General features: G+C 54.2%; 3 protein-coding genes across 5 annotated transcripts; 1 reads left to right on the forward strand and 2 right to left on the reverse strand.

Moving 5' to 3' along the window:
* The first annotated feature begins 7,893 nt into the window (after positions 1-7,893).
* LOC134048796 (histone H1.10) lies at positions 7,894-9,206 on the forward strand. The gene has a single exon (XM_062500784.1). It carries the CDS (start codon positions 7,943-7,945, stop codon positions 8,597-8,599), a length of 657 nt encoding a protein of 218 aa, XP_062356768.1. The 5' UTR covers positions 7,894-7,942; the 3' UTR covers positions 8,600-9,206.
* A 4,400-nt stretch (positions 9,207-13,606) lies between these two features.
* Positions 13,607-14,816, reverse strand: LOC134048955 (histone H2A type 2-B). The gene has a single exon (XM_062501080.1). The coding sequence runs from the start codon at positions 14,661-14,663 to the stop codon at positions 14,283-14,285; it is 381 nt and encodes a 126-aa protein (XP_062357064.1). The 5' UTR covers positions 14,664-14,816; the 3' UTR covers positions 13,607-14,282.
* A 1,603-nt stretch (positions 14,817-16,419) lies between these two features.
* Positions 16,420-21,825, reverse strand: HMCES (5-hydroxymethylcytosine binding, ES cell specific). 3 transcript variants are annotated; one of them, XM_062500459.1, is made up of 7 exons: positions 21,643-21,825; positions 19,760-19,903; positions 19,186-19,188; positions 18,929-18,946; positions 18,579-18,739; positions 17,923-18,115; positions 16,420-17,509 (listed from the first exon to the last, which is right to left on the reverse strand). In XM_062500459.1, the coding sequence occupies exons 1-7, from the start codon at positions 21,823-21,825 to the stop codon at positions 17,303-17,305; spliced, it is 909 nt and encodes a 302-aa protein (XP_062356443.1). In that variant the 3' UTR covers positions 16,420-17,302. The 3 variants fall into 3 exon arrangements, with proteins under 3 accessions (XP_062356443.1, XP_062356441.1, XP_062356444.1); XM_062500457.1 differs by lacking the exon at positions 19,186-19,188 and adding an exon at positions 19,300-19,422; XM_062500460.1 differs by lacking the exons at positions 19,186-19,188; positions 19,760-19,903 and adding an exon at positions 19,300-19,422.
* Between the last annotated feature and the right edge of the window lie 97 nt (positions 21,826-21,922).

The raw sequence follows: 21,922 nt of genomic DNA on the forward strand, positions 1-21,922 counted from the left end.
AGCAGGCTCAGCCCTTGCTGCTCACCAGCAAGGCTGGCCTGGGGTTCCTTGGAGTGAGTTGGGGACCTTTCTGTGGTCCAGCCTGGGCAAAGTTAAGTTTTTAAATTCTAAATGCTGGGTATGACCCTCTGCTTGCACTCACCAAGGCTGAGCTGACAACTGTACCCAGAGGAAGATGGAAAACAGAGTTTAGTGAAATGAGGTCAGTTATTTCAAGAGCTTTCTAGCAGTTTTTGTGCTCCATATCCTATTTTATGGTGCTGTCCTATCACACTTTTCTCACTTGACTGGGCTTTTGCTGTCCACATCAATCTCAAATAACTGCACTAGCACTGTGTCCTGATGGGACTGCTTTTCTCTCTGCATCCTTTTTGAAAGACTTTGACCTTCTGCTCGTCTCCACTTAGTGTTGTTCTGCACTTGTTTTCTGTGGACACAGCTGGAATATAGGGAAAGCCAAGTTGGGGGGGTGGGGAACAATAACCCTGAAGTTTTTTGGGAAAGGGGGTGGTCTGAACTTTGCAGCCCTCTGTCTGCTTTGGTCTTGGGTGGTGGAGCTGTGGCTGAGCCCTGAAGCACCCCTGTGGTTAATGTCTTTCCAGTCACATAAACTGGCAGTAACCCCAGGCAGAGGGAGAGTGCTCCAGATGGGGTAGGGCAGCTGTGGGGCTCCTTGCCACAGGATGTTATGGATGCTAAATGGGAGGGGAGGATTCCATTTGCCACCTACATACCAGTGTTTTTACAGGTGCGAATGCACACAAGTGTTCAGAAACCAGCGCAGGAGCCAAGCAGCTTGGGAATTGATGCCCTGCTGTTACACTCAGGGCTTATGTTGTCACAGGTGGGGACTGCTGTTCTGCAAGAGTCACTGTCATCCCTGTGGTCTGGAGGATCCTGGCACTGGAGAAGGCAGCTGGACTATCACTGCAGGGAACACACGCACTTAAAACCACTCCCTGCACCACTGGAGTCTCACGGTTTTTGTGATGACCTCTCTTCCTAGTGCAGTGACAATAGGTGCAAGAGTGACGTGTTGCTGGGTTAATCTCGGAGGAACCCTGGCTCTGGAAGAGGCCGAGACATCCAGCTGGTTCGTGGGGGAGCCCTGGCAGGGCAGGAGGAAGAGACCCAAAGAAGGAGCCTGACCTGGCGCGGGGCAGTGGCTCAGTACCCGAGTTCACCGTTCCGAAGCGTACCAGGAAAAGCTCCAGCACCTCAGAGTTGCTGAAGGGGGTGAAGCAGAGCCAGGTCGCGGCAGGGTGGGGTGGGCAGGGCCGGTAGCTGTGGGGCCTGGCGGCTGCTCCAGCAGCGCTGGAACTGCTCAGAAGGCAGCCGTGCTGTGCGATGTGCAAATATGAAAGCTGGAGACTCACACAACCCCGTCTGTGCTGCAGGGGGGAGTAGCACCAAGGGAATTGCGGGCTGACCGCCGGCGCTGGCACGTGGAAGGGGGCATGGAGAGCCAAGCTGCGAAGCCCGGGGCGGGAAGGCTCCCGTGCCTTGGCAGTGGCACCTGGCTGGGCTTTGGGGCTGGAGCCGTCCCGCTCTGCAGCCAGCCCTGACCCCCGGCAGGACCCTCCTGCCAGCCCAGCAGCCGCAGCCACCACGGTGGGCTCGGTGCCAGCCCCAGCCCTGCACACCTGGAGCCCCAAACGGCTGCCACCGCCACCAGCCCCAGGTGTGCAGGGACCCCGGAGGGAAATGGGTCGCGCAAACACAAAAACATGCTCCGGTTTCTATCGGTACACTGAATGTTTTTAGGTAAACACGGGTGTGTTTGCTGTTTACATGTTTATTACACCAGCAGGCATGGGTGTTATGTATTTATTTACCAGGACTCATCTTTTGGAGAGCAAATCAGCAGGGGAAGCACAAGAGCACAAAGAAAAGGCACGGAGTTGTGTGTGTGTGAATTGCTGTGTTACACAGACAAATCTCCCAAGGCTCAGAGATAGAGCATGAGTTACAGGTTTCTATTTATGAGACGTATGTGTGGTTGCAGCCTTACCCATATACACATGTGTAGCATAAAGTATTTTTCTTCACATGCATATATATATATATATATATATATATATGTATATATATATGTATATACACTCAGAGAAGGAGAAAAAAATATCTCACATAGATATGGCTACACCCATGTATAATTTATTTATATATTTATATAAGAAAATTTAAAAATTAATTATGTGGATATACACATATACAAAGGTGTGTATGTCTGTGTATTAGTTACTGCTCCCATACATGGAGAGACAGACATGATCACACACATTCAGACACATTTTAAATTATACTTACATTCTTGTATTTTTATGGGTGTGGGTTTTTCCTCTTTGTCTAAACAGAGAGATTTTTCTTACTATTTATACACTTCTTTATGTCTATTATATATATATATAAATATTTTAATGTAGATGTATATTATTTCTTTATTTCTGACTGGTTTTTATATAAAAGGGTCATTTACATGCAGCTCTGTGTGTGTGGTTTAGCTATTTTTATATTTCTTTGAGAAAGAGAGGAGGGGGAGGGAGACAGAGAAAGAAAATGAAAGAAAATACAGACACATAAATATCTAAATAAATTGGATGTAGAGGTGAATATGAGAACATTTGTGAGTTGGGAGGGGGAACGACTGGCTCCCTTGTGCTTGCTCTCCATACACACATGCATGCATGTATGTCCAGATCAATAAAATGTATATGCATCCCATATATTGTACATGGGGCAGAAGAGATGGTGGGAGAGACCACAGCTGCACACACACACACACACACACCCCACAGGCATTTTTTACAGGGGGAGGGATGTGATGGGGTTATTTTTTACCATGTTCTGTGTAGGTTTTTCCCTCTTGGGGGGAAAAGGAAAAGATGGGAAGAACAGTAGAAAATAGACACACACACACACACACAATTAGTTACACATATAAATAAATGTTTAGATAAAGTGTGTGTGGCTGGAGATATAGGGAATGCTCTGTCTGTGAGTGAATGTGCATGTGTGCTTCATGTGTGTATACATGCACCTTGTGTGTGTGTGTAGTAAGGGAAAGACTGAGCAGCTCACAATCTCACTGTACACATGTATATGTGCATGCAGGGAGGGAAAGGGCATTGTGTTTTTAAGGATACAGTGTGCATGTGTGAATATCTGTAGGTGCATATGTACCTATGTGTGTGTATATATATAAATATACATATTTCAGGCAAACTCATATGCAAAGAGATCTCATCCCTTTCTAAGAAGACCTATGTGTGTGTATATATATATATATATATATATATATATAGTGAGAGAATTGTGCACATTTGTGAACAGCTCACGTGTTCTCTCTATATATACATGATTGTGCAAAGTGCTTTCTCCAGTTATATATATATACACATATATATGTGTATGCATATATATAACATATATATGTACAAAGTTTATATATATATACAAACATGTATGTATATAGTTTTATCTATTACAAAAAAAGCATTTAATGTGTGAGAACATGTATATACAGAGAGAATATACATCAGAAAATGTTGTATGTGAAAACAGTTCTCTGAACAACTCACTGTGTGTATATATGCACATCTATAAATATATAGCCTATATAATATATAAACATACTTTATGCTAAGTATATTACATATATGTGTATAAGTATATATGTATCTATGTGCATACATACATGGAGTGTGTGCACATGTGTGTAGCAAGAGTTGTGTAATTGTGTGAAAGAACCTTGAAAGAATTGTATGAAAGAAAATATATTTATCTGTGTGCATGTATAGGAAGAGAACTGTGAGCGTTAACAGTTCTTTAAGTACATCCCTGTATCTGTAGGCAGAGAAGGGTGAGAGGCCAGCAGGCTGTCTATATGTACAGCATATATATGTGTGTTTATCTGCACATCTATGTATTTGTGTAGAAAGAGAGAGGAGTATCCTGTGAAAACAGCTCACTATACATATGCATGTGTATGATGCAGAGAAAATAGGGATTCTGTGTAAACAGTATGTGTTTAATTATGTATGTATATATACACAGTGAGAGCTGTGCATGAACAATCTGTATATATGCATCGATATACTCATGTAAGGCAAGAGAGAGTACTGTGTGTGAGAATGGCTTTTGCTATCTCTACTCACGTGTGTACATATGGAGAGGGAATACATCAACATATATACATAGATATGCATACATTTATTCATCCCAGAGAGTATATATGGAGGGGGGACAAAAAGAGAGAGTCACGGAAGCTGTTTTTGTGTATGAATTGCTCTCACTAATTTTGTTATTTGTATACCTAAATATATAGATATGGCAAGAGAGAGGATATGTGTGAACACAGACTATTGTTAGTGTGAACTATTCACATGGACTATTGCTGTGTGAAGATCTTTGTGTATGTGTGCATTTAATTTATAACGAGAGAATTGTGCATGTGCAAACAGCTGTCTCCCTAATTATACATGTATGTATAAATATGTAGAGAATGACATGAGAGAAAAGGCTCTCTCTACATATAGAAATATATATATATATATATTATAGGTCACAGCTTTCTCTCTAAATAAATGTATGTATACCCATGCAGTGAGCAAACTACGTGTGAACAGCTCTCTCCCCACTCTGAATACACATGAATATATGTGTATATAGCAAGAGAAGTGTGTGTGTGAACAGCTCTTCCCTAACTCCATATGTTCTGTTAGAATTATGTGTGAACAATTGTATATATGAGAGTACATATGTAGATATGCATATATAAGCATATATACATATCTATACAGGAACAGAAAGGACTGTTGTGTGAAAACAGCTCAGTATATAGGTATATGTGCATATATATGAACAGAGAACAATATGTGTAAGCAATGCTCCCTCTAATTGTATTTGTATAAATTAATATATAGATAATTATGAGTGAACACTCTCTGTACACATGTACACACATGCATCTATACAGAGCCAGTACTGTGTATGTGAGAAAAACTCTCACTTGCTCTCTGTAATGTATTGCATACAGAGAAAGCATTATGCAAAGATTATACAATTATATAGGGCAGGGAGAGTGAGTGATTGATAGAAAATGTGTGTGTGTGTGTGTGTGTGTGTGTGTGTGTGTGTGTGTGAGACAATAGATCTTCCTCTTTTCCTCAAGTATATATGCATATTTATCTATAGACAGCAAGCAAAAATAATGTGTGTGAACAGCTCTAATTCTGTGTCTCTATTCATATATGGATGTATATATTGAGAGAGAATAGTGTGTATGTATTTTTTATACATACAGAGAGGTCAGGAGAAAAGTGTGAGAGCTTATCCCCATGCAAATATATATTGCATACATTATGCATGTATGTCTGCGTATGCATAGTGAGAATGTTTGAACAGCACGCTCACTCATCGACCGTTTCTACATATGCCAATATGTGTGTATATATAGCAGGGGAGAACAGCCTGTGAACCTCTCACACTCTGGAGATATGTATATATATGAGATGTGTGTGTGAACAGACTCGCTGTCTGTGTCCATATATGTATATATATGTCCATATATAGGTATATGACATGTGTGTATGTTCATATGGGGACAGAATGTGTGTGTGTGTGTGTGTGTGTGTGTGTGTGTGTGTGTGTTTGTTTGTTGGGGCTATTTTCTCCTATTCTCTCTCTCACACACACACACAAGCAGCCTCCCCCACACATTCTATTCACATAAATATACCTGCATATATTTCCACGTGTGTGTTCCATTCCCTACCCTGTCTTTGGAGTTGAGGGAGAAGAGCCCGCACTGACAGCCCTGGCTCTCTGTGGCTGGGGATTGGCGCTGGATCCCTGCGCTGGTCCCAGCCCCACAGCCGGGGTGAGATCAGTGCACTCACTGCCCAGTCCTGATCATACATCCACCCACTTATACACAGGTACTGTTCTTAACTTTCCATATGTTTATGTCAATATTTTAGAATATAGACAGGTCTTTACGTGTATGCATGCACTTACATTTATTTATTTTAAATTTCCATGTAGCTATTAGATTCAATAACAGCTATTAGATATCACAGATCTATAATAGACACAACATACATACCAACCACACTCTATAGCCGGTTTAGCTGTAAGCTTGCACCAGGCTACAGCGTTACATTTACACGTGTACAGGTGTGTGTTTGCATGTTGCACACGCGTACACATCACGCACCCCCGCTCGCTGACAGCAGCGCTGGGTGCCGTGTCCCAGGGGTGGGCGTTCCATGCTCCCGATGCTCCGAGGGGCTCCCGATGGGGGATCCCGGGGTCCCCCGCGCTGCTGGGGCTGCGCCCCCTCTTCGTGCCCGAGCGCCTGGCAGGCCCCAGGGGCCGGGCAGAACTCGTCGCAGGGGAGACCGGGCACGGCTGCACGGGGACAGAACCCCGCCGTTCTGGGGGGATCTCTCCTCGGGGAGGGGGAGCAGGGGGCGGGACAGGGCTCCCCGCTTCGGCTCGGGATGGGGTCACACACGCGGCTGGACAGGATCCTGCTACCCCACGGACCCCAAGACCGCGGGCAGTCGGGACTCGTCTCCCCGGCGGCGGGGGCTGGGCGAGGGAAATGGCGGAGAGAGTCGGGGGATGGGGAGAGGGGGAGGAGGAGAAAGGGAAGGCGGCGGGGCTGTGCGGGCTCGGCGAGAGTGGGCAGGGGGCGGGGTGCGACCGTATGTGTGTGTGCATGTATGTGCGTGTGTAGAACGTGTGCGTGCAGGGGTGTGTGCACGCCCGGGCACAGCCCCGTGCCTGTGCCCCGCGCCCCAGCACACGCGTGTGCCGGCTGCGGGAACACAGAATCCCACTCCCGGGAGCGGGGGATAGACGGGCCCCTCCTGGCCCAGCCCCGACACTCGGCCAAGGAGGCGTCGTGCACGTCCTTCCTTCTTCCCCCCGAAGCCGCATTTCCCCGGTGGGATTTGGGGAGATAGGGTGAATTGTAGGGGGTGGGTTCAGAGTATCGCTGCTGCCCCCCACCCCCGCGCCCATACAGAGCTGCGTCTGCAGCGGAGCTTGAGCCCCTCGCTCGGCTACCACGGCACACACAGCTGCAGGGGCGGCCACGATTCACGCACTCCCCTCACACCCACGGCACTGAGCCCGGTCGGGAGGCTTCCCCGCCCTTCCCCAGCCCTACCCCGGCCCCGCCGCGCTTTTCGCATCCTCCCCCGCTGGGCGACGGCCGCCAGGAGGGAGGGGGGGGGTCACAGCGGACACGCAGGGCTCCCCCGGGGGCCTCCCCCCTCGACACGGGGGTGAGGGTCGGTGGGAGGGCGGCCCCAGTCGCCGCGGCGACGACCCCCGGTCTCGGTGGGGCATCGCGCTGCTGCCGGCGGCCGCGGGAGGGCGTCGCCTGTGTTAGTTCCCTCCGGAGAACCCGGGGCCAGCGCCACCGCCACCGCCCCCCGCCCCCTGCCGCCTCCCCCCGCCCGCGGCGGCCCCTCTTGGGCGGCGGGCGACGGCGACAGCGACGGGCGGGGTGGCCGAGGCGAGGCCCCAGCCGCCGCCGTGTCGGGCGCCCCCCTCCTCGCTGCCGACGCCGCGCCGGCCGCGCCCCCAAAATCTGGGCGGGGGTCGTCGGGCGGCGCGCGGCGGAGGGCGCGGGTTGGGCGGCGGGCCCGGGCCGGAGGGGCGCGGGGCGCGGCGGCGCGGGAGGGCCCGGAGGCGGCGCGGGAGCCCCGCGAAAGAGCCCCAAGAAGCACAAGTCGGGGCTGGCGGCGGACCAGGCTGTTGTTGTTCTCAACGTGGTCCGCCCCGTGCCCATATAAGGGGCTGCGGCGGCGCCCGCCCCGGCAGAACGCACGCCGAGTGGAGCAGACGGAGCGCGCTTGCTGGGCCCCGCTACGCCGCCGCTGCCCCTGCCCGACCCCGCTCCGGCCCGCGGCCCGCGACTCCCCGCACCATGTCGGCAGAACTAGAAGAAGGTGATATGCCCCTGACCGAGGCAGAGGAGGCGCCGCTCTCCCCGGAGAAGAAAGCGGCTGCTAAGAAGGCGAAAGGAGGCGGCGGCGCCTCGTTGTCGCCATCGAAGAAAAAGAAGAACAACAAGAAGAAGAATCAGCCGGGTAAATACAGCCAGCTAGTGGTGGAGACGATCCGCAAGCTGGGCGAGCGCAATGGGTCTTCGCTGGCCAAGATCTATAATGAGGCCAAGAAGGTGGCCTGGTTCGACCAGCAGAACGGCAGGACTTACTTGAAGTACTCGATCAAGGCGCTGGTACAGAACGATACGCTGCTCCAGGTCAAGGGCACCGGCGCCAACGGCTCCTTCAAGCTCAACAGGAAGAAGCTGGAAGGCGGCGGCGAGGGGGGCGCGGGCAACAGCGCCCACAAGTCCCTGAAGAAAGCGACGGTCTCCTCGACCCGGCGAGCGGAGAAGCCGGCGGCCAAGAGCAAGAAGCCCGAGAAGAAATCGCACAAGAAGGGAGCCGGCGGTGCGGCGGCGAAGAAGGACAAGGGCAAAGCCAAGAAAGCCACCAAGAAGGGAGCCGCATCCCCCGGGGGAAAGAAAGTGAAGAAGTCGGCAAAGCCCAAGGCGCTCAAGAGCCGGAAGGCATGAGATAGAGGCACAGAGAGCCTCCCGCCGCCCCCCGGACTGAGAGCCCGGCGGCACAGACTGCTCTGAGGACAGACCCCAGGGGACCCGCTTTGTCTTTGTGTTGCTGACTCGCCTCCGCAGCCACCGCCGTGCGCGGTGAGCGGGGCTGCGGCTGCCCCAGCCCCCTTTCTGCTTCTCCGCCGCCTTATTTTCTCCACCCTTTCTCCCCGCCATCCCACTCTGCGGCTTTTCCCGGATCGCGCCCTTTTGTTTTCGGCCGTGCCCCTCCCAGCCTGTAGACGGTTCCCGGCCCCCACCCCCTCCCGCGTCTCCCCGGTTCTTCACAGGGATATTTTTTTTTTTTTTTCCCCGCCCGGTTTCCATAGCAGCCATTTTGCAAGGCCCCCCCCTTTCCCCCCCCCCCTCGCGCCACGTGGGCCGGCCCCGCTCCCGCCGCCCGCGCGCGCCCGGCCCCGCCCCTCCCGCCGCGCGCCGTGCGTGCTCGCGGCCGCACCGAAGGGCCACGGCTCCCCCTGGCGGCCCGCGGCCTCGCCGCCATGGCAACGGCCCGGCGCGCGGGAGTGGCCGCCCCCTGGCGGCTGCCGACCGCACTGCAAAGGCCTTCAATGTTTTTTTAATGGGTCTGGGGGGGTGGGTGGGTTGGGGAGGGTTTGGGTTAGTGGGGTCAGTTTTTTTGTTTCTTTTTTTTTTTTCTTCCTTTTCATTTACAGTCGTTTCAAATAAATTGGTACAAAACGCCTCTCCCGTGTGCTCCCTGCCGGTGTCGGGGAGCGGGCAGGAAGGGGGATGGTCCTGGGGGGGGGGGTTTCCCTGCTGATCGGGGGCCGTCCGGGTGCTGATGCCCAGAGCCCGCATCCTCCTGCGAGTGGAGGACAGGAGCAGAGGAAGAAGGGTGCCTCGCCACGGATGCAAGGGAGGAGGGCGATCCTTGCGCAGCTGCGCTCGGCTGAGCTCCTTGAGCAGTGGGGCGGGGGTTACCCCCGGCGGGCACCCGCAGCCCCCGCCCCAGTCCGCGGCGATTCCCTGCAGCCCCTGGCTTGGACGGGGCAGCTGCCAGGGCCCACCCCGAGCCGCCTCTCCGGCCGGGAGCGTGCCCCGTGCCGAGACCGCGGAGGCAGAGCCGGAGCCCCCCCGGCGCTGTCTATTTATAGCGCACCCGGCGAGGTTGCGTAAATCCCGACAGGGATCTGGGCCATCTTGTTCTGCCTGCTGCGGGAGGAGGCACGGGGCGAGGGATGAGCCCCGGCTCATCGCCCTCCGTGCCCCGGGGACCCGCAGCGTGCACCGGCGCTGCAGGACAGAGAGGGGACGAGAACTGGCAGCCCGGCTCCCTGCAGCAGGGATGGCAAGCGGGGCACGGAGGGCGGGAGGAGGTGCGCGGTGCCTCCCAGGCCGGCTGTGGGTAAGCCCCCGACAGCGCTGCCATCACCCCAACTCTCAGCCCCACAGCAGGGCCCTGCCCCACTGCCTCCCCCGGCCAGGGAGAGTTTCACGCAGTAGCATTGCCCGAGGACTGCTCCAGCCATGGCGAGCCGCTGTGCTGGAGCATCAACGTGCTCTCCGTGCCCAGGGAACGGAGCAATGATCAGGCCCCTACCCAACAGCTCCCAGGAGGAGGTCACGGGGACAGCAGCCCGGGGGCCTAGGGACTGTCACACCAGGCGATGGCAGGGCCTTTCAGCACTCCTGGGAAAGGAACAGCCCCTTCCTCCAGGGCCCCAGCCGCCTGGAGCCACTGCTTTATCCCTTTGTCTCCTGGAGAACAAGCAGGGAGAAAGGAAAGCAAGTTTTACTCCCTGAAGAAACGTCCTTTTTCTACAACTAGCCAAAGAAGCCAGCCGTGCTCCTGGAAGAGACCAGCACTGGTCTGCGACAGGACGCTGCAGCCTCTCTCCAGGTCTGTATTTAGAAGAAGCCGTCACACTCTGCTGCTCCACACCAAGCCTGGGAGAGATGTGCTGGCACTGCCCCGCAGTTGTTGTCCTTGGTCAATAGCTGACACTGCAGGGCTGGGAGGATCACCACCATGCCCTCACCTAGGGCTGGGGCACCGGGGGGCACAGGGGTCACCCTGCTTCCCAGGAGGGGAGGTTAAACCACCCCATCTCAGGGCTCAGCTCTCCTCGGTGCTCATCTGCATGGCAAACTGTAACCACCTCTCCAGGCAGAGCAGCAGGAGCATTCCTGTGGGCAGATAAAAGCAGAGGGAAGGCAGTGACCCTCCAACTGCCCAGCACAGGGAAAGCAGCAGGGTGCCACAATGTGCCAATCCAGCTGGAGCTGTCGTGCCTCAGAGGCTGAGCCTGCCAGGAGCCATGATGCTGGGGCATCCCTGAGTGAGCTCCCTTGGGTGCTGCCGACCATGAGGACCAGGCTCTGGAAAGAAACCCAGGCCCTGGGGACTTTCAAAATCCAGTGACTCATCTCTTTAAACTGCCAGAGCTGAGAGGACACAGCTGGCAGAGACTCTGCTGCACGTGGTGAGATGCACAGCAGCCTCCCACAGCAGGCAGCTTTCAGCTCCTGGTCTGCTCCTCTCATCTTCAGGTACCCAAGAGGAAAAGGAAAAATCCTGCAGCCACCCAGCCCTCTCCTTAAGGGAAGCACAGAGCAAGGGACACCCTTCCAGGCTCACTTGACCTCTGAGGAAGGCTCTGCTCAGCCAAGTCCTTCACATTTTATGAGCTCTGGTGCTCTGAAGCATTCAGAAGAGCCAAGACCAGTAACAACCCTCTAGAAAACACAACTGGCCCTGAAGCTGCAGGCTTGACAGTGACCACATTTATTCCAGCTTTACAATAAAGACCAAGACTTCCAAATCTCCTGGTCAAAACAATGTTCAGAAGTTTATGAGGTGATAAAGGCCAAGCACTTCAGCAATGCTTGCTGTGACAGACAGGAGTTCCTTTGGTCTGGCTTGCAACATCCCAGCTTTTCCAGCTGGTCTGTCACATGCCAGCAGAGGAAGTTCAGAACCCAGATGGAGCTCAGTGTCGAGGGCACTATATGTGCCACCAGCACCCAGTCATAGCATCCTCACCCCTCCACCAGCCTCAGCAGAGCCACACAACATCCAGGGTGGCTGCCAGCTCCTGGGCAGCAGCCCCGCCATGGATGTTGCTGCCCTGTGCTGGCAGCACAGCTGGCAGGGCAGCAGGTGACAGTGCCCTACAGGGACAGTGACACTGCCCTACAGGGACCAGCCCAGCACCCCAGCCTGGACCCACACCTCCGACAGCCCTGCACACACCAACCAGCACCCAATCCCAACACCACTGGGAGTCACCCAAGCCTCCCACAACTCTTCCTCCCTATAAACCCAAACAGGGTGCAATACTGGTTTGTAGAGTAGCCTCCAGGACAGCCATCTGGGAATGTCCAACAAACGAGAGGGCATGAAAGTCACCAACAGCCTTTCATCTCCAAGTTCTTTTCTTCCCTTCAGGATCACTTTTCTCAGCTCTGCCTACTTGCCTGCCAGGTCACCTCAAAGGCTCCTGGAGCACCCTGGGGGAAGGTCCCAGGTCCAGCCTCTCACTCTTCTTCCACCGCACCCAGCCAGGAGCAGCAGAAGCTTCCTGGCACTCATGGCAGTGCAAGCAGGCAGTGTGACATTCCCACAGTGGGGAAAAGAACCAGACATCAGTATTATCAGCTTCCAGAGTAGGAAAAGACTCTCTGAGTGAAGGGCAAACACAAAGTCCAGCAGTGGTCCTGTCTGGCATTTTACTCATCCTTCCCCCCTTGGAGAACACACAGCCCAGACACCAGAGAGCCTGCCAGATTCCATGAGTTTGGTGAGGTGACACGACACAGCACATTTAAGAGCATTCAACAGGGAACCAGTTTAATCAGGTATCAGGTTTGCACCATTCTTTTTAGAATCACAAGTTCTGCATTTTTCTAAGAGATACAAAGCGCTCTCAGGTTTACAGAATGCTGGTCCTGAAGAAAACAGGAGAGAGAGAACAAGACACTAGGATACAGACACACTGACCACCACATTGGGCAGCAGAAAGGAAGCTGCTCATCCCCACCTCGATGATGGTAACAGCCCCTGTGCAGAAGGCAGAGAGATCCCAGGGGCTCTGTGCTGCTGCACCAGGGCTGTGTGCCCTGTTGTCCCCACCTACCGAGGTCAGGATACCCCAGAGGAATTGTAGGACACCTCCACACCCCCATCAGCACTGACACCAATGAACACACTGCTCCCACATACCAGAATGAAAAACCCCTGCATAAAGCCAGCTGACAAGCATCCAGGTTCATCTACTCTAGAAAACATTAAACTCAGATCCAGTTACTTCATCCACAAGATTAACAGCTGAATCAATAGGTTGAACACATGCTACTTACAGCACATAAATGGAATATACTATTTTTTTACTTAAAAAAACGTGTGATGAAGGTCTAGGTCTGATTGCCTTGACACTGCTGCATGCACACAACTATCATCCTCACAGAAGCGGCTGCGCTGGGCAGGAAAGCTGTCTCTGCATTACCTATTCCAGGGGTCACAGGACAGCTATCCTGCCCCCATGCTCGACATTAGCCACACAGCCAGGAAATATATATGGCATTAGCCAGGAGTGGGCTTTAACACAAACTCTAGTGGTTTTCGAAAGAAATATTAATCCATAAAGGGTTACACTTAACAGATATCATAATCACTTTATTTCTCAAAGCCAGAAATAGTGCTGAACAAACAAACAACAAAAAAGAGACACAGAATGTCGTTTCCAGAAGTGCAACCAGGGTACAGGGTAGCTCTCAGCAAGACGAAGGGCTTCTGCAGCTGGGAGAGGAGGGGAGCCATGGCAGAAGATGGCAGCTCCCGCTCCCGGCGGGCGCCTGACCTTGCGACGCTCTCCGAGGGGATTTGTCACCGCAGCCTCCACCCCACCCCACCACCAGGACCCATAGCATGTGGGAACACCGAGTACCCCAGCACCCACCGAGCCAGGGAGCTGCAAGGAAGTGACTTTACAGGGATGTACCCAAAAATAGAGACCTGAAAATAAATGGGACCAAAGCTTCTTTACAGTAGGCAATGCACTAGTTTTACCATGAACAAAACTAAGACTAACAGCCACTTCTTGCCAATGGAGAAACTTTTTCTCCTCTTCACGTTTTCCAGCCCCCTGCCCTCACAGCTGCAGTGCGGCCAGGACGGCATTGCTGAGGATGGAGGCGGGGGCACGGCAGCAGCGAGTACACACCAGGGCGAGCAGGACCAGCTGGGGGGGGGGGGGACCCCTGCACAGTCCCAGGGCTGGCGGAGGGGAGAGGCAGCCAGGGGTGCCTGTGTCCATCCCTTTGCCAGCTACAACAATCCTCAGCAGCTACCGACAGCCCTGCACCGTGACCTAACCACACGGCTCCAGATGTCACCACCGCCAACAGCTGTGATCCAGCTGCCTCCTCCAAAACCACTTCTTCCAAAGGGAAGAGAGGCAGAGCAGGAGCACAAGCAGAGCCTGACCTCACCCATGCTCGCCCAGCACCATGCTACAGCCCAGGCCAAGGGAGGGGGGGCTACTGAAGGGTTGGTGGGGTGTTGCCAGGTCTCACCACCCAGCCTGGGCTGAGGGGCAGGACGGGGAACCCCAGCTCCACTGGAAGGGGAGGTGAAGTGAGGCAGTGGTGAGAAGGGAGCTGGGGGCAGGGGGACGGGGGGCAGCTCTCACTTCTTGGAGCTCTGCGTCTTCTTGGGCAGCAGCACGGCCTGGATGTTGGGCAGGACGCCGCCCTGGGCGATGGTCACGCCGCCCAGCAGCTTGTTGAGCTCCTCGTCGTTGCGGATGGCGAGCTGCAGGTGCCGCGGGATGATGCGCGTCTTCTTGTTGTCGCGGGCCGCGTTGCCCGCCAGCTCCAGGATCTCAGCCGACAGGTACTCCAGCACGGCCGCCAGGTACACCGGCGCCCCGGCGCCCACGCGCTCCGCGTAGTTACCCTTCCGCAGCAGCCGGTGCACCCGCCCCACGGGGAACTGCAACCCGGCCCGCGACGAGCGTGACTTAGCCTTGGCCCGCGCTTTTCCGCCGGACTTTCCCCGGCCCGACATGGCCGGCAGGCAGCGGCCCCTCGCCCCCGCCTCTCAAGCAGCGCCGCACACAGAAGGTCCCGGCGCCTGCGGGGAGACAAACGCCGTTACACCGCGGGGGCCGCGCGGCCGCCGTCCCCGCCCGCGCCGCGCGCGCCCTTACCCGCAGGAGCTCCCGCCGCTCTGCCCTGCGCGCCGCCCGCCGCCGCACTGCCCGTGCCGCCGCCGCCGCGCCGCGGATATCGCTGCCCGCCCGCCGCACGCCGCGTTCCATTGGCTACCGCCGCTGCCGCCACGGCGCTGATTGGTCACCGTGCCAATCCCTGATTTGCATAGGGCTCCCAGCACCCCGGCTCCGCCACCGGCCGGCGCCCAAGGCGGGCGGTGACGCGGCCCTGCCCGCGCTCCAGCCGGTCCCGGATCCGGCCGGCGCTCCCTGCGCCCCGATTGCTGCTTCGTGGCTGCGTCGGGGCCGAGGATGGGGGGAGGGGGGTTGGCCCGAGCGCCCGTGGGTGTTCCGGCGGCGCTGTGCCTGTTTGCCTTGCCCAAACCCGCGGCCCCTTCCTCGGCTAGAGGCATCTCTCCCGGAAGGATGCCAAAGACTGCGGGCGAGAGCGATGCTATGGGAAAAAGAGCCCCCGACCGGGAGTGCAACCCGCAGCGAGTTCCTACCCTCCCTTGTCTCCTCCTGTATCTAACAGGGAAGTTTCTCCCAAATCAGTTTCTGTGAACAGGCCAGGGTGATCGTGGTCATCTCCGCACCAGGTTAGAGGAACTGCCTCAAATTGCCTTGGGCGAGCAGCCAGACTCCAGTTTAAAGGTGGTGTAGCTCAGCAATAATAACACCTCCTGATTAAACACTCAGCGTACGGCTTTTTTTGGCGATGCTGGTGCTCACGGTCTGGAGGGAGATAACCTGTACCCTGTGCCTCCGTATCACCCCTGCATCCCCACGGGAAGGATTATGTTCTCCAGAGCTGGGAAAGTTGAGCATCTCCCCACTCCTGCTCAGCATCTTCACTCCCTCCACAGCAACTGGAGACCTGAAATGAATTCGAGATGAGCTGGTGACCTTTAGAAAAGCTTCATCTGCAGTTAGCACTGACTAGGCTGGGGCAGCTGAGCAGTTCATCCTGGAACAGCGATGGGCAGGCAGGGGGAGAGAAACCTCCCGTTGTGGCTCCTGCAAGGACAGGCATCAAGGTGAAAATCTATTGTGCCAGGAGCTGCTAATACAATGATTCTCTTGCCCCAAGTCATGGTGACAGCAACGAGGAGCCAGCTAGCAACAGGCTTTCTGGATAGAAATCCTAATCCCATCCCGGCTTCCCATAAGTCATGAAACCTGTGCTCAGCTGCCTCTGTAGCACACAAGGGATTCACAGCCAGATTTCATTCCAAGAGCACTTAGGTCTCCCCAGATGTTCACCCCGTGGCTCCTGCCCTACCTCTGCTGTCCCTCCCCAGGGAGAAGCCCCAGCTACAGCCAACCTTGCAGCTCCCCCAGGGACAGATGACTCTAGAGGAGCCACAGAATCAATCCCCAGAGAACATTTACCACTGGCAAATGGAAATGATCCACCAACATGGCCTCGCAGAGCTCAGACCGAGAGCTCAGCAGTGGGTAGGTGGTTTGCTCCTCAGCAGATGGACAGGAGGTACAAACTCTGCCTGCAAAACAGGAGCACTGGGGCTGCCAATGGGCAACAGGGACACAGACACACACATGGACAAGGGCACGGCGCAAACAGCCAGTGAAGCCCATTTTATTGTTTCCAACACAAAGGATGTACTGACTTCTAGCAAGGATTTCACCATGTAAGGCTTTTGGTCTGTAACATCTGGCTCTGTTTACAAAATCCCTGACCTCAAAAACAACGGCCCTATGCTGTTCTGTAATGGCACTTAGGTTATCTGGGCTTTAATGACTGGCCTTTTCAAATAAGGCAGAGTGCATCCCTCCCCAGATCAAGGAAATCCCCTCTAAGTCTTCAAATCCCATTAACAAAATGATTGTACAAACAACGTGACAGACACACTGTTCCACCCTGCTGCCAGCAGGGAAACCTAAGCAAAGTCCAATTCCTCCCAGGCACCACTGGAACATCTCCCTGTTTAGGAGTCACGAATGCACACAACAATGCTGGTGCAGAGCAGGGTGGATCTGGTAGATCTTCCCAGCCTGGGGTTTCCTCATAATATTTACTGCTGTTCCTCAGTATTGCAGCCATCTTTTGAGGGCATGAGTATTGGAAAGGAATTGGAAAAGAATCAGTGTGGAATTAAGTGGAAAAGAGGTATCAGTTTAACACCAACAAAAGGGAAGAAACAGAAAGAAAACTGTCAGGACACAGAAGCTATTCCTCCCTAGCAGGCTGAGATGCTTCTCAAGGCTTTATCTTCACTTGGCATGACTGGCAAGTAGGGAGGCCAACAGGTTATATTCACTCCCATCAGCACAAGACAACACCAAAGTCTTTACAGACATCAACCTTTAACAAAACACAAGGAAGAGAGACAACAACTTAGAGCAGCAGATCAACACCTGAGAGACTTGGACAATGGCAACACCAGTCTGCAAAGCCTTCCATAAATACCATTTCTCACTCTGCTTAGGAAAATCAGCGGTAAAAGGGATGGCCAGCCATCTCAGCCAGTGCCTAAGCCTTGTGCTTCTTTGCAGCTGGTTGTTCCTGCTTCCCCAGCCACTGCTGCAGGACAGATGCGCTGGTTTTCTTGGGCGAAGGGCTGTGGATGAACTGACTTGTCCACTTGGGCAAATCGTTTTCTTTCTTCTGGGGAGAGCCCTCTTGGGAGCTTTTTAACCAGCCCAGCATCACTTTGTTACTTGGGGTGGCTTTGACGTCCTGGATAGAAAAAAAAAACAAAACACAGTGTGAAAGAAGTCAGAAGCACAGACAGAGCAGGGCAGCCAGCCAGCTGCAAGAGCTGGTCCAGAGCAGGATGTGGAGGCTGGAGCAATGGCCCTTCCTGAAAACAGGCACATCTGTGGGAGGTTCCCCAGACTGCTGCGAACAGGCTTGTTCCAAGGCCCCAGGCAAAAAAGGAATTTGCCTCATTTGGCAGCAAAATCCTGGCATGGGCTGACAGTTCTATTTCTGGAAGCAGAGGGAAGGGAATCTGTCCAGGGCTCAGCACTCCAGCATCAAGCACGGGCATGCTCTGCAGACATTGCCCAGTGCCACTCCTCCTGTAGCCTGGCAGCTCAGAGACATCATGGTGGCTGAGTTTTCCCCACCAGCCCCCCACCAGCACCCACCTTCTTGGCTCCCAGCTCGATGCGTGCAACGCACTCGGGTGTGTTGTTGCGAATGTTGTTGACAAAGGTGGACACTGGGTGGAAAACAATGTTCTCTGTGGGCTGGATGAGTTTAACAGCTTCTTGGGTTGGCACTTCAGCGAAGTCCAGCCATTTCCTGATGGCTTCATCCCCATCCAGGATGGCTGGCATCCTAAGGGATAAGACAGTCAGAGCCAAAGCTCAGCAGCAATATGTCAGTGTGGTAGCAAAAGCCAGACTTGTAAGCTAGCATGGAGCTGGCATCTTGGGGGAAACAGGGAAAACTGAAGCAGCAGAATGCTCTTCTGCAAGGAAGAGTGTGCATTCACTGCACTCAGTTAGCTGATTTGCTGGAAGAGGCAGAGGGGTTGGCTGCCTAGCCCTGGCCAGGTAGAGAGACCAATTCCAGAAAGTGATCCAATTCCAACTGCCATCCACAGAGCACAAAGATGGTGATTTATGGAAAGGGCATGAGCTCGTGACCCCAAATGAGTCAGTAACAGTGTAGCACTTCTCTCTGAGAGCAGGAGGAGGCTGCACTCCATGCCTGTGTGCTGCCAGACTGGTGTCTAAAGGTGCAGTTCTCCTACTTCATCCCCCTCCGCCCTGCAACCCCCTTGCCTGCTCTCACTTACCTGTGATGGATGAAGCTCACATCCTTGGATGCATCCACGGTAATGATGGTGTAAGTGTACAGCATTTCTCCTCCCCCTGGTGGCTCCCAGCAGTCAAAAATCCCAGCCATAGTGAGCAACCTCCATCCTTTCCATTCTTCATCTCCCTCCACCTCCTTGTCCTGCAGGAGAGAGGCCCCATTGTCCTGGTCAGTGCTGGCCCATGAACAGCCAAAGCAGCACAGATTTGCCAGTGCTGAGGCAGGTCAGTGACTCAGATCTGAGTCATGAACTAATCTGAGGCTCTCCAGAAATCTTTCTACTGATCTGAGGTAACTTCAGGAGAGGTATCATGACCCTCATCTTCTCACAGGCAAACCAATGCTTCCCTCCCCTTCTTAATATGTAAGCCACTGGTTCAGCCAAATGAAACAGGTAGTGAAACTCCCAGCCCAGTCCCCTGTGAGCCACACTACCCAGCCATGCAAATATCTGGCACGTGGGGAGCAGTGACCGTGACCGGCAAGGATGCTGCATCACCTTGTACAGTCTGGAGACTGTGATGGGGACTGCAGAGGGATGACAGAGTGCTGAGCCCAGGTAGAACACAGGAAACAGACTGGGAAACAGACTCTCAGAGATGGGCAGGGGAGGAGGGAAGTAGGCTTTTCCCCAGGTAGCTGGTGGGAGCAGGGACACAGAGCTGGGTACAAGTGTTCAGACACAGCAAGGGATTCTGTACCATGGCATCCTTGGTCTGGGGAAAGTAAATGAAATACGGTTGTTTCCCCCCACTCTGCTGCTGCTGCCACTCATAGAAGCCATCTGCCAGAACCACACAACGCTTGCCCTTGAGGAGAGCACCCTAGGGAGAGATAGCACAAATGAGTGGAGAACAGCAACTTCAGGCAGCCTGCAATGGCAGAAGGGCTCCTGCAACCACCCAGCCCTCTCACTCTCTTCCCAGGACTTTCCTAAATTGCCCCTGGGATGCACAAATGCCACCACTAGTGCTATGTTGAGCTTTACCAGTAACTGCCTTTCACTTCTGTTTTAGTGAAACCCCCAGCTTTACAGTACAGGGACTTGCTCCCCTGTGCAATGGCAAGTGGTGACCAGTACTTGCCCGGCAGATGTTTCAGCCCTGTTTTTGCTGACTACAAGATTTCTTCAGGCAGGATACAAAGGTGGCAGCAGCTCACCTTGTAGGAGGACTTGCTCAGCATGGTATCACTGCGGCAGTTGGAGGTGTTGAACTGCAGCTTGGAGGGGTTGTCCTGTTTGAACCACGAGGGCACCAGGCCCCAGCGCATGTCCATGAGGACCCGCTCAGAGGAGTCAGCATCCTTTGGAGTGAACAGAGAAACACTTCAGGTCAGAGACACACCACAGCAACTACAAGCACCCCCACAGCTTGAGAGAGGTGTTTTGGGAAGTCCTGTGGAAGTGGCTTTGCCCCCTAAAAGAGGGGATCTGGCCAGCATCTCTGCCAAGAGACACACTGGGGCTCACTGCCCCTCCCTCACAAGCCATGCAGAAATAGCCACAAATTATAAATCTTTGCATATTCTTAACAGCCTTCATGCAAGAATTAATCTTCAGCAGAAAACACATTAATATTTTTCAGGAATAAAGAACTGTCTCAGTGAGGCTTATCTAACTCTCTTGAAGAATTAACACAGCCGCTTTTTAGTGGAAATGGCAGGAGACATGAACTCCCAAGCTCTTGAGTAAACAGCCATGTCAGGCTGGTGTCAAAGTCTGCAAAACCTCCCCCTGGTGACACCAAACATCCCAAAAGGGCAAAAACCTCACTTTCATTTAATGTGATTTCTGCTGACCTGGCACACTTTCACTGCCTGTGCTTTGCATATTACCTGCCTTTGGACAACAGAAACAGTTTGTGGCTTTCGATTCTTCCCCAGCTTGCTCTCACTTTCTGCCCGCAGCTGCCGGCCCTGGCAGCGCCTGCTAGGCCGTTTGCTCCCAGAGGACTGCAGTAGACAGACACACATATACACCACTATAGGTGTGTATGTGCAGGGACATCTATGTGCAGTTTTGTGAAGACTTTCAGAGCCTCCCTCGGGGGGAAGTGGCAAAAAGGGACACCCTACACCACACCAGCATCCCAACAACAGTGACGGACAACTAAGCAAGTCTCTGCTTGTGACACGTACCACACTCCTTACCCCATATTCCTCTGCTCCATCAGCTCCATTGACTACTCTCGGGGGGATGTAGGACCCCTAAGGCAGGAAAGGAGGGCACGAGGGATGCCTGATGGCATTGCCCACCGAGAGACCCACCTGATCACCTGTGCCAGTAACGGCTCAAGGTGCAGCTGCCGCACCAGCTGGGGAGGGAGAGCGGAGCAGGTCCAGGTCGGGGTGTTCTGATTGAGCACACCCCGTTTCACCCCGCTGAACGCCAAAGAGCAGCACTTCACACCTTCTGTCTGAAACCAAACGAGCAGCAGCAACAGCTGTCCAGGCTGCCCATGTTGTCTGAGTAAGGCTTAAATTATGCGGGACAACAGTCACCACAGGTATACAGCTATTGCTCTGCTCCCGCGCTGAGATTTCTTTTTTCTCCCTACTCTCTCCTACTACCACTGTGACCTGGACACACGACGCTGTGTTATGAAATTAAAATAACAAAAAAAATTTAAAAAAAAAGATGTCTCAGGAAAGCAAATTAAAACCAGCAGAACAATTACAGGCATTTGCGAAAAACCTCTACCAAGGTTAAGCACTTATACACAATTTTTCAGAAAACGTAAACACTGCAGTGGAAGCAGGACGCCGATTCCCATCCTCCTTCCGAACACGTAAATATTAACAAGAAGCGACATTTTAGCAATTAGAAAACTCTATACCTGCCACGTACAGCAAAGCGAAACGAAACAAAGCCGGGCCGTTCAGAGCGAGTCCCTCACCCCGGGGAGGCACGGCCTCCTTCCCTCCGCTCCGACTGGAGCCGCAGGATGCCCAGCACCCGCCCCCCGCCGCAAGGGACCCCCGCCGGAGCCGGGATGCGGCCCTTCCGCCTGCGTGCCCGGTCCGCGGAGCGAGGGAGGCGGTACCTGGTGGAGGTGGCGGCGGGAGAGCAGCACGGGGCCGCTGGACTGCGGGCCCTTGTTGTAGGAGGGCTGGTACCGTTCCTGCCGCACCCACTCGGGCTGGCGGTGCCGGCCCCGGCGGTCGCGGTAGGCGCAGGCCCGGCGGAGATTGTCGGCGGCCAGGGAGCAGGCGGTGCGCCCGCACATCCCGCCGGCTCCGCAGGGCACCGGACACCGGGCACCGCGCTCCGCTCCCGCCCGCGGGGAGGGGCTGCGGCCGGGGGCAGGGCCGGCCCGCGCCGCC

The sequence above is a fragment of the Cinclus cinclus genome, chromosome 12, assembly GCF_963662255.1.
Source record: "Cinclus cinclus chromosome 12, bCinCin1.1, whole genome shotgun sequence".
In the NCBI taxonomy this organism is placed as follows: domain Eukaryota; kingdom Metazoa; phylum Chordata; class Aves; order Passeriformes; family Cinclidae; genus Cinclus; species Cinclus cinclus.

Bases quoted from the DNA above. Each gene is read 5' to 3' on its own strand.
- LOC134048796 (XM_062500784.1), top strand. From the start codon at position 7,943: ATGTCGGCAGAACTAGAAGAAGGTGATATGCCCCTGACCGAGGCAGAG.
- LOC134048955 (XM_062501080.1), bottom strand. From the start codon at position 14,663: ATGTCGGGCCGGGGAAAGTCCGGCGGAAAAGCGCGGGCCAAGGCTAAG.
- HMCES (XM_062500457.1), bottom strand. From the start codon at position 21,825: ATGTGCGGGCGCACCGCCTGCTCCCTGGCCGCCGACAATCTCCGCCGG. The intron at 19,423-19,759 runs GTGAGCTGCTGC...ATCTCTCCCTAG, and splicing joins TGAGCAAGTCCTCCTACAAG to GGTGCTCTCCTCAAGGGCAA. The intron at 17,510-17,922 runs GTGGGTGCTGGT...TTTTCTATCCAG, and splicing joins TCGAGCTGGGAGCCAAGAAG to GACGTCAAAGCCACCCCAAG.